The 13,427-nt window shown below is 38.1% G+C and overlaps 1 protein-coding gene across 2 annotated transcripts in view; it reads right to left on the reverse strand.

The window, feature by feature from the left end:
- The window catches only part of OSBPL11 (oxysterol binding protein like 11), a 99,538-nt gene that overhangs the window by 11,252 nt on the left and 74,859 nt on the right, over nt 1-13,427 (reverse strand). The window contains exons 9-11 of one of the 2 annotated variants that reach the window (XM_006775007.2): nt 11,219-11,717; nt 6,681-6,867; nt 584-766 (exon numbers count right to left, since the gene is read on the reverse strand). In XM_006775007.2, coding sequence (XP_006775070.1) covers nt 584-766; nt 6,681-6,867; nt 11,219-11,717 — 869 coding nt within the window. Of the gene's footprint in view, nt 1-583; nt 767-6,361; nt 6,535-6,680; nt 6,868-11,218; nt 11,718-13,427 lie in introns of those variants that run through there. The other variant, XM_015571322.1, reaches the window with a different exon arrangement.

Consider the following 13,427-nt stretch of genomic DNA (forward strand, 5'->3'; position numbering starts at 1 on the left):
CGGGCCAGGGAGGCAAAAACTCCTGATTCTCCAATCATGGCTGGGGGGCAGGGCAAAGGCAGCCCAGGGCCGCCTTTGCCCTGCCCCCCAGCTCTTAGCTCCCCCCTTGGTTTCTGATCACTGTCAGTGGCAGATGGCTTCTTCCTGCTTTCCCTTTCACCTCCCTGCATTGTGCCTACATATTCAAATTAACCGCCATCTTTGTTGGCAGTTAATTTGCATATCGCCCTGATTAGCCAATGAAAAGGGTAGCGGTCGTACGCCAATTAACAGGTTTCTCTTTTGTTAGTGTAGATGTGTAAGAGTTTCTATGGTAAGGATAGTAGTAATACTTTCTGTTAAATGTTAATATTTTGCCCAGTTTAGCAATTTTTGACTTTTACTAAAATGTGACTATGTATCATATAATGCCATAGCTGGTAAGGGGTTTAAGAGCATCCGATCAGACCAAACTCTCTGAATTTACAGATAAGGAAACTGATGCAAACTGGTGAAGTGACTTGTCCAAGATCATAAGTAAAAAGGCTTAGATTAAGATCCAGAGTTTCTGACTCTTTGCTGGGTGGCGGCACAGATGACATACCTGGATTCAAATGGGTCCTGCTGCTCCAGAGGTCTTACTCTTTTCTTCGTCACTGCCAATTTAGTCAAGTCCACATTCTTTGTCTCTCCATTGCTGTAAGTGAACTCAAGAACACTATTCCATTCCCCTTGCACTTTGCACACCACAGTGTTGCTACTATTGTGCTTTACTTCACCGGTAACCCTAGAAGCAGGCAGAAAAAAAGATTTGCTATAATAAACTGATATTGTGCTTTTTCTTCAGATTCTGAAACCCAAGAACATACTCTGGGAATTCTTTAAATTAATTAGTTATACAGCTCACTTCAATGTCAGTGCCAAAGTCACTCTGTAAATCCATGTTAGCTTCATAGTAATTTTTTCAAATAACATCAACTTTAATCTTTAGATAGAACATTGGGAATCTTTGAGACTTAATTATCATAAGTAATCACCAAGTGTGATCTTTAAAAATGCTTGCTACAAACAAAACTATTATAATATTAAAACTAAATAGGAATACGAAAAATATTAACTTTTTTATCACAGTTGGAAAATGTTATATTAAATAACCTAATTAACTTTTTAAAAACTAGTCCTATTTATGTAAAAGTTTAGAGTCTCTATTTTGAAGTGCTGGCTATATCAATTCTGTATAAAATCACATAAGCCTAATTTTAAATTAAATATAGAAACCAGAAAAATCAGTAAGAGCTAGAAAGACAGCCCTAGCTGGCGTGACTCAGTGGACAGAGTGTCAGCCTGTGGACTGAAGGGTCCTGGGTTCGATTACGGTCAAGGGCATATGCCCAGGTTATGGGCTCGATCCCCAGTAGGGGGTGTGCAGGAGGCAGCCAATCAATGATTCTCTCTCATCATTGATGTTTCTAGCTCTTTTTCCCTCTCCCTTCCTCTCTGAAACCAATAAAAATTTATTTTTAAAAAAGAGGTAGAAAAACAGAAGAGTTATATTAAAATTTAAAAATTCTCTTGACAAACAAAATAGAAAAATTAAAACAGCACTAGTATACAAAAACTATTACCAACACAGAACTCAGAACTCAAACACTAAAACTGTTGAAAGATTAATAAAGATTTAGTTATCTGGCTGGTTTATCAACAGATAGGATGCAGTACAAATGAAGGAATAGGAACAGGTCTAATTATTTTTAATGAAGTATTTTATGTTCACCAATGGACACAAATAACAACAGGGTCAGGTTAGATAGACATTCAGAACTCAGAGAACAGTGGTAGGTTAGGGTCTAATCAGTGTGACAGATTATGGTTTATCTGAATTCACAAGGGAATCCAAAAGGCCAAAGCCTGAAGGTGAAGCTCACGAATCCTAAGTAGCCTTTTTCAGTTACAAGCCAAGAGCCGAGGCATCAGAAGGACACGTTGGACTCAGGGAGTCCATAGTTCTTTATCAAGAGAAGTCAACGGTCTACAAACTCAGAGCTCAAGGCAGGGGTGTAGGAGACAATAAGCAAACAATCCGTGAACCAGATTTTAAAGATCAAGGTTTACACAGGTTTGGAATCCAAGAGGAAACCACCAAACATTCAAAATCAAAGTAGGCATAACTATAGCTCGGAGGACACAAAGAACACTATGACTAAAAGTCATCTGATTACAGCAGGGGTGGGAACTCTGGGTTATATATACTTCAAAGCATCTGAACAAAAGTAATTACATTGCTAGGGGTTTTGCCTGACTGAATGTTTCTTGTGATATCCATATTTCCTCTTTGATCCCACTTGCCAACATTGTTCCCGCCCTTGAAAATTTATCTCTAACCAAACAGAACATGAGGCGATGACATTGAATACTTTATCTCTTCCCTTCTCCGTCCACACATACCCAGAACTATATTCTGAGAACCGAAGAACAATAATCCATTCCTCACCTGATCTCTCTTTTACTGTCACAGCACAATTTCTCAAGTTATCTTATCTCCCTCACAAGCCTTTCCACTTGACAAATAACAAGCCCTAGGTCCCTGTTCATGCATGCTGGGTTACATGGGATCCTTGCTGCTTAGTACAGATCCACAGCAGGGGCAGCATGAAGAGAACTGGGGAAGGGGAGAAGAGTCACACATATTGCCCGGCCAGCTTGGTTCAGTGTCAATCTATGAACCAGGAGGTCATGGTTCGATTCCTGGTCAGGGCACGTGTCTGGGTTGTGGGGTCAATCCCCAGTGTGGGGTATGTAGGAAGCAGCCGATCAATGATTCTATCATCGATGTTTCTATCTCTCTTTGTCTCTCCCTTCCTCTCTGAAATCAATAAAAATAAATATATATAGCCGAAACCAGTTTGGCTCAGTGGAGAGAGCATTGGCCTGTGGACTGAAAGGTCCCGGGTTCGATTCCGGCCAAGGGCATGTACCTGGGTTGCGGGCACATCCCCGGTAGATGTGCAGGAGGCAGCTAATCGATGTTTCTCTCTCATCGATATTTCTAACTGTCTATCTCTCTCTCCCTTCCTCTCTGTAAAAAATCAATAAAATATTTAAAAAGACTAAATATATATAAAAAATTCCATCTCTGTAATCAACTGGAAGAGGCTTTAGCTGGAGTTCTGTCCTTCCTCAGTGTACACAAGACAAGACAACTCATATTGGGGAAAAATCCTATACACACAATAAATGCGGAAAAGTCTTTCACAGGAGAAAATCTCTTGTTGAGTACCAGAGAATTCACACAGCAGGCATAAGATTAAATGAAATAAATATGGGAAACCCTTTACTCACTGAGCCACACTTACATAATCTGAGAATTCACACTGGAGAACACTTTGAATATAATGAAAGAAGGAAAGTCTTCAGTAACTATTCATTAAAGATCTTAATTAAGATCTCTTCCTGGCCCTAGCTGGTTTGGCTCAGTGGGTAGAGTGTTGGCCTGTAGACCAAAGGGTCCCGGGTTTGATTCCGGTCAAGGGCATGTACCTTGGTTGGAGGCTCCTCCCCAGCCCGGGCCCTGGTTGGGGTGCGTGAAGGAGGAAACCAATTGATGTGTTTCTCTCATATAGATGTTTCTCTCTGTCTTCCACTCTCTCCAAAAGATCAATGGAAAAATATCCTTGGGTGAAGATTAACAAAAAACCAAAACAGAAAAAAAGGAAAACAGATAAAAAAATAAAAAGCTCTCTCCCTGGAGAGATTTCTAGTCACAGAACCAATGTAGAAAAGCTTGTAAATGGAACTCTCAGTTTATTTAACACGAAGAAAGCTTAAACAGCTATTTTCAAACCTCCTAAAGGAGAAAGGGGATATCACTTGTATGAAGCTCCAAAAAAATCTAATCCAAGGTTTCATATCTAAGTAGTAACAATGGTAGGTCAAAGGATCATTGAGAAAGTTATCATTTGATACAGTAGACTGGCTCTCTCTCAAAGAAGAAATTCACACTTAACCATATTTCCCAAGAAAAATACACAAATCACATACTACATACACTGCACTGTATAGATGCAATGAAAGCACTGTGTAGATCCCAAACAGTACCAGTCTGTCAAAAGCTTACAGCCATATTGTGGAAAATAATACAAAACAATCAAGAGAATAAGTTTGTATATAAATAACATTTTAAAAAATGTTTTTATAGGTAAGTCCTGTGGGATTTCAATCTCAGTCTCTCTCTTCTCTCCTTTTCTCTCTCTGATTTAATTCCCGGTCAAGGGCACATACCTCGGTTAGGGCAAGTGTGGTAGGGAATCAATCAATATGTCTCTCTCACATTGATGTGGTTTTTATTTTCTCTCTCCCTCCCTCCCCCCTTCCATTCTCTCTCTCTCTCTAAAAAAAAAAAAAAAAAAAAAAAGAAGAAAGAAAAAGAAAAAAATCAATGGAAAATATGCCCTCAGGTGAGAATTAACAAAACAAAGTGGTGGGTTTGGAAAATTTATCCCTGTATTTGTTTTCCCCTAAGCATTTTATTCAATTCTATACTTTGGAAAAATGGTTTCACCAGTGCTAAGCATGTTACAGAGATGTAGATTTCAGCTCTAACTTCATATAAGTAAAGGGAGTCTGAAATGGCATGGGCTGCCCACTGACTTCTGTGCTGATAATGTTCCAACACTTACTGAACAATCAGTTGTTAGGCGTGTCGCAAAGGGATCTATTTATGTGCCTAGTAAATGTCAGTCCAGTGACTTCCAAAGTCCCTTCTAATTTTAAGGTTTGAATCCTGTGATTACTATAGAGCCTAAGTAGAAGTACATATAACAAAGTGTGAACCATCTTCTGTAAGGGTTCTGACAAGGCCTAGTGGTTCTGTTTGGGTTATCTGTATTTTTTTTTTTTTTAATCTCTGCTTCAGTGTTTTGGAATCCATAAATTAAAGGCTTATTCAATGCCTGGGAGCCAATTAGTCTTTCTTTCCACTTCTAAGATTGTTGAATACTACTCATCCAATGAAAAAGAAGTAAAATAGCTACATGGACCTAAAAGTCTCATACAGGATTGAAGGGAGAGTATTTTGGTATACCCACTTAAGAAAAACTGGCAGTGCCCAGCTGGTGTGGCTCAGTGGTTGAGCACTGACTCACAAACCAGGAGGTGATGGATGGATTCCCTATAGGGTACATACCCGGGTTGCTGGCTCAATCCCCAGGAGGGGGCATGCAGGAGGCAGCTGACCAATGATTCTCTCTCATCATTGATGTTTCTATTTCACTCTCCCCCTCCCTCTCTCTGAAATCAACAAAAAAAGAAACTGGCAATATCTAATGAAGTTCAACTTCATATCCTACAACCAGCAATTTCACTCCTGTATATCTACCTCAGAAATTCATATATATGTTCACCAAACACTGACCTAGCAGCACTATAAATTGTGGCAGTCATACAATAGAAAAAAGGCAGTAAGGAGAATAAACTACGACTTTACATGAATGAATCTCAAAAACATAATTTGAGCAAAATGAGTCAGGTATGAAAAAGCGCAGAGTATATGATTTAATTTATATAGACTTCAAAAACAGGCAAAACTCATCTACAGTGTTAGAAATCAGACAGTGGCTACCTTACGTGGGAAGAATGTAAGTGGTTAACTTAAGAGTGTGTGAAAAAGAAAAAAAAAAAGAGTGTGTGTGTGTATGTGTATATCTGTATAACTGTAACAGGGCAGGAGGAAGGACTCTGGAATGCCAGTAATGTTCCACGTCTAAATCAAAGTGCTCAAATACTCACAAAGTCAAATTAACTTGTATACTTTTGTATATGTGTTATTCTTCAATAAAAACTTTGTTGAAAAAGAAAACTATCCCTTCTTCAGGAATACCTCATAATAGACATCAGAAGCTTAAGGAAAGCCCTAGCTGGTTTGGCTCAGTGGATAGAGCATCGGCTGGCGGACTGAAGGGTCCTGGGTTCGATTCTGGTCAAGGGCATATGCCCCGGTTGCGGGCTTGACCCCTAGTGGGGTGCATGCAGGGGACAGCCGAACAATAATTCTCTCTCATTACTGATGTTTCTATCTTTCACTTCTTCTCTGAAATCAATAAAAATATTTTTTTTTTTTTTAAAAAAGCTTAAGGAAAGAGCCAGTCTCCTTTTGAGGATCCTATCAGAAGGCTTGTCCTCATATAGTTTGGGTGATCTGGACTAGTGCTAAAGAGACCAACAAGCCATGAAAAAAATATACATAATTGGCCAATTCCTGGATGGAATTAAAGATACAATTCAATACTGGTGCTTAAAGACACTGGCTTCCTTCACTGTACCTCTTGAACCATTTCTAATGGCTAGATGCATTTTTACACTAACCTGTAGCAATAGCTGCCTCCACGGAGATCTGGATCCAAGTTTGAATCCCTTTTAAAGGCAGAAATTGGGCCAGAAGTTGCATATTCATGTTATGAATTCTATTCTACATCTTGTTAGCTATTTAACCAGGAAAATTTTACAAGAGTAGATAGATCTGTCACTATTTGTTAAACCAGGTCATGATTTCCAGAATGCCTTGAAAGATGAAATATATTAAAAAATAAATATGAATAAAAATCCAACCCCATTTCACATACAACAAAGCAGAAAAACAGTAAGGAGTTATAAGAAAAGGATCAAACTGATAGAATAAGAGCCAAATATCATTACAATGTTCTTACCGGTGCAGTTTGCCACCATAAAATGGCTTAGTATGAAAAGTGATGCTGGCTGAATAACCAGTTTTTGCACAGTTGACACTGACTTTGCCACCCAGTTCTACCCAAGGAACAGTTAAAATTGACCGGGCATATGCACAAGGTAGAGAAAATGTATACTCTTCTCCATGCTCCAATAGACTAAGGATACCTGAATGTAAAAACATGAAGGTGGTTAATATAGTAAAAATACAGCTATGAAGAATTCATATTATGTTTTCTCCTGTTTAGTAAATAAACATAATTTTGCTTAATTTTCATTTAGCTTTGGATGAAACTGGCTTCATTTATAATTGTATTTGACACCAATTCCTGCTAATAGTGAATAAGGTTACTTCTACTATGACCTGTTTCTGTGGGGTCATAAAACCAGAAAATGTTCAGTGGAAATAGTACAAGAGTTCCCTCTAACGATCCTAAAAATAAAAACCCTGAAGTCAGAGTTTAAGGCCATCCTATACTGCATTATACTAAGATCTGATCGTTACTAATTACATAAAGTACTTAGTATTAACAACTTTTTCAGCAGTTTGGAAATAACTTTGTTTAATGTTATGGAGTCGTAGGCCTTAATCTTAGACGGTATGATGAAAAGTGTTCTTCATTCTATTTTATGTATTTTAAGAAAAAAATAAAATTTTATGACAAAACTATGGTCACCAAAATTCTGTTTGCCAAATTCTGAAGTATTTATGGTAAAGTTACAAGAGACAGAAGTGGTAGTTTTCCAAAAAATTACTCTAAATGGGCTTTTTACATATTAACTGATGCCATATTGAAGGTAGTTTAAAAAATATATAAAAAGGGAATTAAATTAATGACTAATCAATCTATCTATATATATAAAAGGCTAAGGGACTATCTGACCAGTACCTATGATGTGCAATGACCACCAGGGGCAGACACTCAAAGCAGGAGCTGCTGAGCTGTGGTGACTAGGCAGCAGTCGTTTTTGGGTGATACGCACCAGAACCAGAGAGGAAGGAGCCTGATTCCCAGAACCAGAGAGGAAGGAGCCTGGTTCTGGGGTGCATCATCTGAGAACTGCCCTCTTGCAATCCAGGACCCCTTGGGGGATGATGGAGAGCCGGTTTTGGCTGAACCCTGCAAGCCAGGCCAAGGGACCCCACCTGCCAGAGGGACCCCGCTCACTCCGCAGATGCCCTTTGAGCCCCAGCGCCAAACCAGGTGCGGCCGGCCGGGGAGGGACTGAAGGAGGTTGGCTCCAGGGTGTGTCCGGCCTGTCTCGCCCAGTTCTGTATCACCGGGCACTTTCTAATTAATCTCTTTTCAATGTGCACGGATCCGTGCACCAGGGCACTAGTACTAAATAATTAAGAGACTCTAAGAAGACTTGAGCTCTATTACCAACTTTAGCTTATTACCTAGTTACCATCAAAATAATTACTGAACTGGATATGTACCACTAGTCCGAACTGTTCCAGTATCTCTCTCTTAATGAATGCTCATTAAGTACTCTGTTCTTAATATTCACAAATTAGGGCAAGAGTTACAAACTATTTTAATACAGTTAATTTTTAGGATAAGCAAATAGACAAACTGAGAGTCTACTTTACATGCAGTAACACCAACTTCTTTTTTATTGCCCTTAGTAGTTTTTTAAAAAAAGATATTTTTACTGATTTCAGAGAGGAAGGGAGAGGGAGAGAGAAACATCCATGATAAGAGAGAACCATGGATCGGCTGCTTCCTGCATGACCCATACTGGTGATCTGGGGATCGAGTCCGCAACCTGGGCATGTGCCCTGACCGTGAATCGAACCTGTGACCTCCTAGTTCATAGGTCGATGCTCAACCACTGAGTCACGCTGGCCGGGAACCCTTAGTAGTTTTCATAAAGGGCAACAATAAATCAAGAATTATTGCCCTAACCGGTTTTGCTCAGTGGATAGAGTGTCGGCCTGTGCACTAAAGGGTCCCAGGTTCGATTCCGGTCAAGGGCATGTACCTTGGTTGTGGGTGCATCCCCGGTAGGGGGTGTGCAGGAGGCAGCGGATCAATGTTTCTCTCTCATTGATGCTTCTAACTATCCCTCTCCCTTCCTCTCTGTAAAAAATCAATAAAATACATTAAAAAAAATTATCGAGCCATTTCATAGGAGATATGGTTCTGGCTATATTTATATATAATGGGAGATGTCAGAAGACATAATTTACTTGGGTATACTTCGTGTTTAATAATAAATTGATTAATTCAAAGTTGGAAAAGATATATTTCTATTACTTTTCTAAAAATATATGATCTTATAAACTGGATTTATAATCTTTGATTTCTAAGAATTCATTTTACCTAAGTAGCATACACTGTGGAATTTAAGATCTGAAGAAATAAATACCCAGTTTCAAATGTATGTGATAATACACTAGTAGAAACAACTGAGATCCAAAGAATTTTAAAATTTCATTTATCTAATAAACAGAACTTTCCTCAACTATTAAATAAAAACATGACTTCTGCCTGGCTGGTGGGGCTCAGAGATTGAACCAGGTCACGGTTCGATTCCCAGTCACTGCACTTGCGGGGTTGGGTTACAGGCTCGATCTCTAATGGGGAGGCAGCCGATCAACGATTCTCTCTCATCATTGATGTTTCTATCTCTCCCTATCCCATTCTCTCTGAAATCAATAAAAATATATTTAAAAAAATAATAAAAAACATAACTGCTATAGGAGCAAAATGAATTGTCATAAGTCCCATTCTATGATTTAATTTACTTTCTTTTGAGGGTAACCAATAACAATTTAATTTCTAAAAGGCGATTCATGAATACTTAATTAGGACTTAAATAATAAAAAATTATCTATTATATACCTCCTCCACAATTAATGCATGGTTAAGATATTAATGCTTTTCCTCATATCTTGAGGTATTTCCTTTCTTGGAGTGGGACAGGCTACCATTACCAGTTTCCTTCTGTTACATGAGCTGATAAGATAACTGTTCTCAGGAAGAATGTGCCAAAGAATGAGGTTCTATGCCTCCTTCTGGCGATGCCTTCCTTACCCTGAATTACCCAGACACATCCCATCATCTAGACTTCAGTTTTTTAATCTATAAAATAAAATGTATTTATGAAGAGCTCAGGGCTAATGTTAAAAGCTGTAGGTGGCAAACTTTATTTTTAAACTAAGAAAATATTTTCTAAGGTTACAAAACTCTTGCTTAGTTTGAAACATTATCTGGAAAATGGTTAGATTCACAACAGATGTTAAAAATAGTATAGGAAAAACTGAAATGGGGATAAAGTATTTTCTTTGCAGCTACAATAACACAATCTCAAAATGTTAGAGTCACAGATTTAATCATGTCCCATACTGTTAAGTTTACATTCAGAACAAATTATTCTATGAACAGTGGTGTTCCCTTAACATTAAAATGGTAGTTTTTTTTCTGCCTTTATACAGGGTAGGACAAAAGTAGGTTTTACAATTTTGAGTATGCAGAAGAGTTTACTCTTGTATTATTATTTATCATTGTATTATTTTCCACACAAACAACTGTAAACTTACTTTTGTCCTGCCCTGTATTTGAATTAATTCTGCAATGATTTCTGTGGAGGTTTTTTTTTTTGTTTTGTTTTTTTTGTATTCTTGGCCAAAAAACACTGTATTTCCTTAATTATTTTTTTTATAATCTTTAGCTGAAGTAGAATTAAAGTTTGGCAATGTATTTTAAAATAGTCTGTGAATATCTCCTTACAAATGTGAATATATTTAAAAGAAATAGAAAACATGAAGATTTACCTACAAGTTATTTCTTGAGTGCTTTTTATAATAATGAAAACATATTTTAAAGGACTATCAGTGACATGGGAAAATTAGTATTTAGTGTAAAAAACAGTGGGACAGAAAACTATATGGAGAGAATTACTCCTAAGTTTATAAAACTAAAATAAAAGCATGAACATACACAGAAAAATACAAAATGTTAGCTAAATTTACTCATTTCTGAATGGAAAGATTAGAGATGCTTTTATTTTCTCCTTAATACTCTTCTAAATTTTCCAAATTTTCTACAATAAAAATATTTTACAGCCCTAACTGGTTTGGCTCAGTGGATAGAGTGTCAGCCTGCGGACTCAAGGGTCCCAGGTTCGATTCCGGTCAAGGGCATGTACCTTGGTTGGGGCACATCCCCAGTAGGGAGTGTGCAGGAAGCAGCTGACCGATGTTCCTCTCTCATCGATGTTTCTAACTCTCTATCCCTCTCCCTTCCTCTCTGTAAAAAAAAAATCAATAAAGAAAATAAAAAATATATATATATTTTACATTTAAAATCAGGAAAAACTGATGTAAAAGAAGAAGTTATATTTTTCCATAAATACGCCCCATCACCCCACTAGCATTCTGGAACATACTAGGAAACGGGAAAAAAAAGTAGTACACATAACATTTCAAATTTATAATTAATATTCATCTAGATTCCCAAAATTTAAGATTATAGTTTGATATTAAAAATTGGAGAACAATTTTTCTACTTACCTTCTCCAACCATCGTCACGCCTATCGACATGCCTAAGAATTTGCTTTTAGTCCAGACATGCGCATTTACACACATCTTCCTCTCTGCACATTCTGCATAAAATCCTGATACTGGAGGATGATGGGAAACTTGTTCAGCAACAAATCTGACTGTATAGCAGTCTGGTCCGACCTGGCTTAAAGCCTCGTCTGATAGAGGAGCATGATTTGTGACTGCCTGGGTGGAAGAGTTGCTAGTAACACTGGATGCTACCTCGCTTTTTGGCATCTTCCAGGAACAGTGAAATGTTTCTCCAATGATAGGATTGTACGGTTTCTTAGCAATGGCTCCCTTACGGCCTTCATGAAACGAGGTAAGGTAGTACTCAACAAAACGAATCATCCTGTCCTCGGGTGTGGCTCCATTACTGATGGCTATAAATAGATCTGGATGAGACATAAAGTCTGCATACATTTCCAGCAAGGAACGCTTCTCTAGGATAAATGTAGGAAGCACCACCTAAAACAATAAAAACAACAAAATAGAGAAATTTTAATCCAATGTAGATAACTATTCTTATCTCTCAAAAAACATTTCAGCCTAAATGGGTATTAAACACAAAGCCACAAAGCTCATTAAAAAATAAGTATTCGTTTTACATAAATTTATACATTATACATAAATTTATACAAATTTACATAAATTTATAATTATACATAAATAAAAAATTTTTAAAGATTTTTAAAAAGCATGCTTAGCCCTAGCCGGTTTGGCTCCGTGGATAGAGCATGGGCCTGTGGACTGAAGGGTCCCGGGTTTGATTCCAGTCAGGGGGACATGCTGGGTTGTGGGCTCAATCCCCAGTAGGGGGTGTGCAGGAGGCAGCCGATCAATGATTCTCTTTCATCACTGATGTTCCTCTCTCTCTTTCTTTCCCTTTCTCTCTGAAATCAATAAAAATATATTTTAAAAAATAAAAATAAAAAGCATGCTTAAAAGGAAACAAAAACCTTCCCAAGTGGAGAAAAAAGAAGAAAAAAAAGAGAGAACCAGGGAGTCCAATAGCCATGTAATAAGAGTTTCAGAGAGAGAGAGAGCAGCAAAAAAAATGGAGAGAAAATTACCAATGAAATAAGATTTCAGAGAACTGAAAAATATGAGTTTTCATACTGAAAAGGTTCACCAAGTGCCCAAAGACAATAGATAAAAAGAATCCTATACCAAGATATGTTACTGCTGTCTGGATGGGCTGAAGACACTCATTTCACCCATAGACACATTGTGGCTTCAATCACTGCTGAGAGTTGGAGGTAAGTCACGGCTGGCTTAGAAGCAGAAAATACTGAGCAGCTTACTCTCACTGCCTACATTCCTTATACAGCTAAGCTTGTGCCGGTTATTCACTTTTTTCTAAGAGAAATAACTCTGTTAAGGATACATATATAAGTGGTAAAACTAGAAAGGAAAGTATGAGGATGATTAACACAAAAGTCAAGTAAGTAGTTGCATCTACGAGAAAGCAGGGGACTAAAACCAGGAGGAGCATTCAGAGAGCTTCCAAATTCTGACAATCTATATATATAAAAGCCTAGGTGACCAGTCGCTATGGTGTACACTGACCACCAGGGGACAGACACTCAAAGCACAGGATTGGGCTCCCTTCCTGTCTGGATCGGGCCTGCGGGGATCAGGCCAAAACCGACTATCTGACATCCCCTGAGGGGTCCCAGACTGTGAGAGGGCACAGGCTAGGGCCCAGTGGTCGGCAGACTCATTAGTCAACAGAGCCAAATATCAACAGTACAACGATTGAAATTTATTTTGAGAGCCAAATTTTTTAAACTTGAACTATATAGGTAGGTACACTGTTATTAACTTAATTAGGATACTCCTAAGGCTTAGGAAGAGCCACACTCAAGGGGCCAAAGAGCCACATGTGCCTCGTGAGCCACAGTTTGCTGACCATTGCCCTAGGAGATGTATAGGCAAATACATTGCTATGAGAGATGTCTGAGATTTTGCTGCCTATGTTTTCTTGTAGGATTTTTGTGGTTTCACGACTTAAATTTAAGTCTTTTATTCATTTTGAGCTTATTCTCGGGTATGGTGTAAGTTGGTGGTCTATTTCCTTTTCTTTCTTTTTTTTGGCATGTATCCAGTTTTTTCAATACCATTTATTGAAGAGACTGTCTTGACTCCACTGTTTGCTCTTGCCTCTTTTGTCACATT

Source organism: Myotis davidii, unplaced genomic scaffold (assembly GCF_000327345.1).
Source record: "Myotis davidii unplaced genomic scaffold, ASM32734v1 scaffold9, whole genome shotgun sequence".
NCBI classification, from domain to species: domain Eukaryota; kingdom Metazoa; phylum Chordata; class Mammalia; order Chiroptera; family Vespertilionidae; genus Myotis; species Myotis davidii.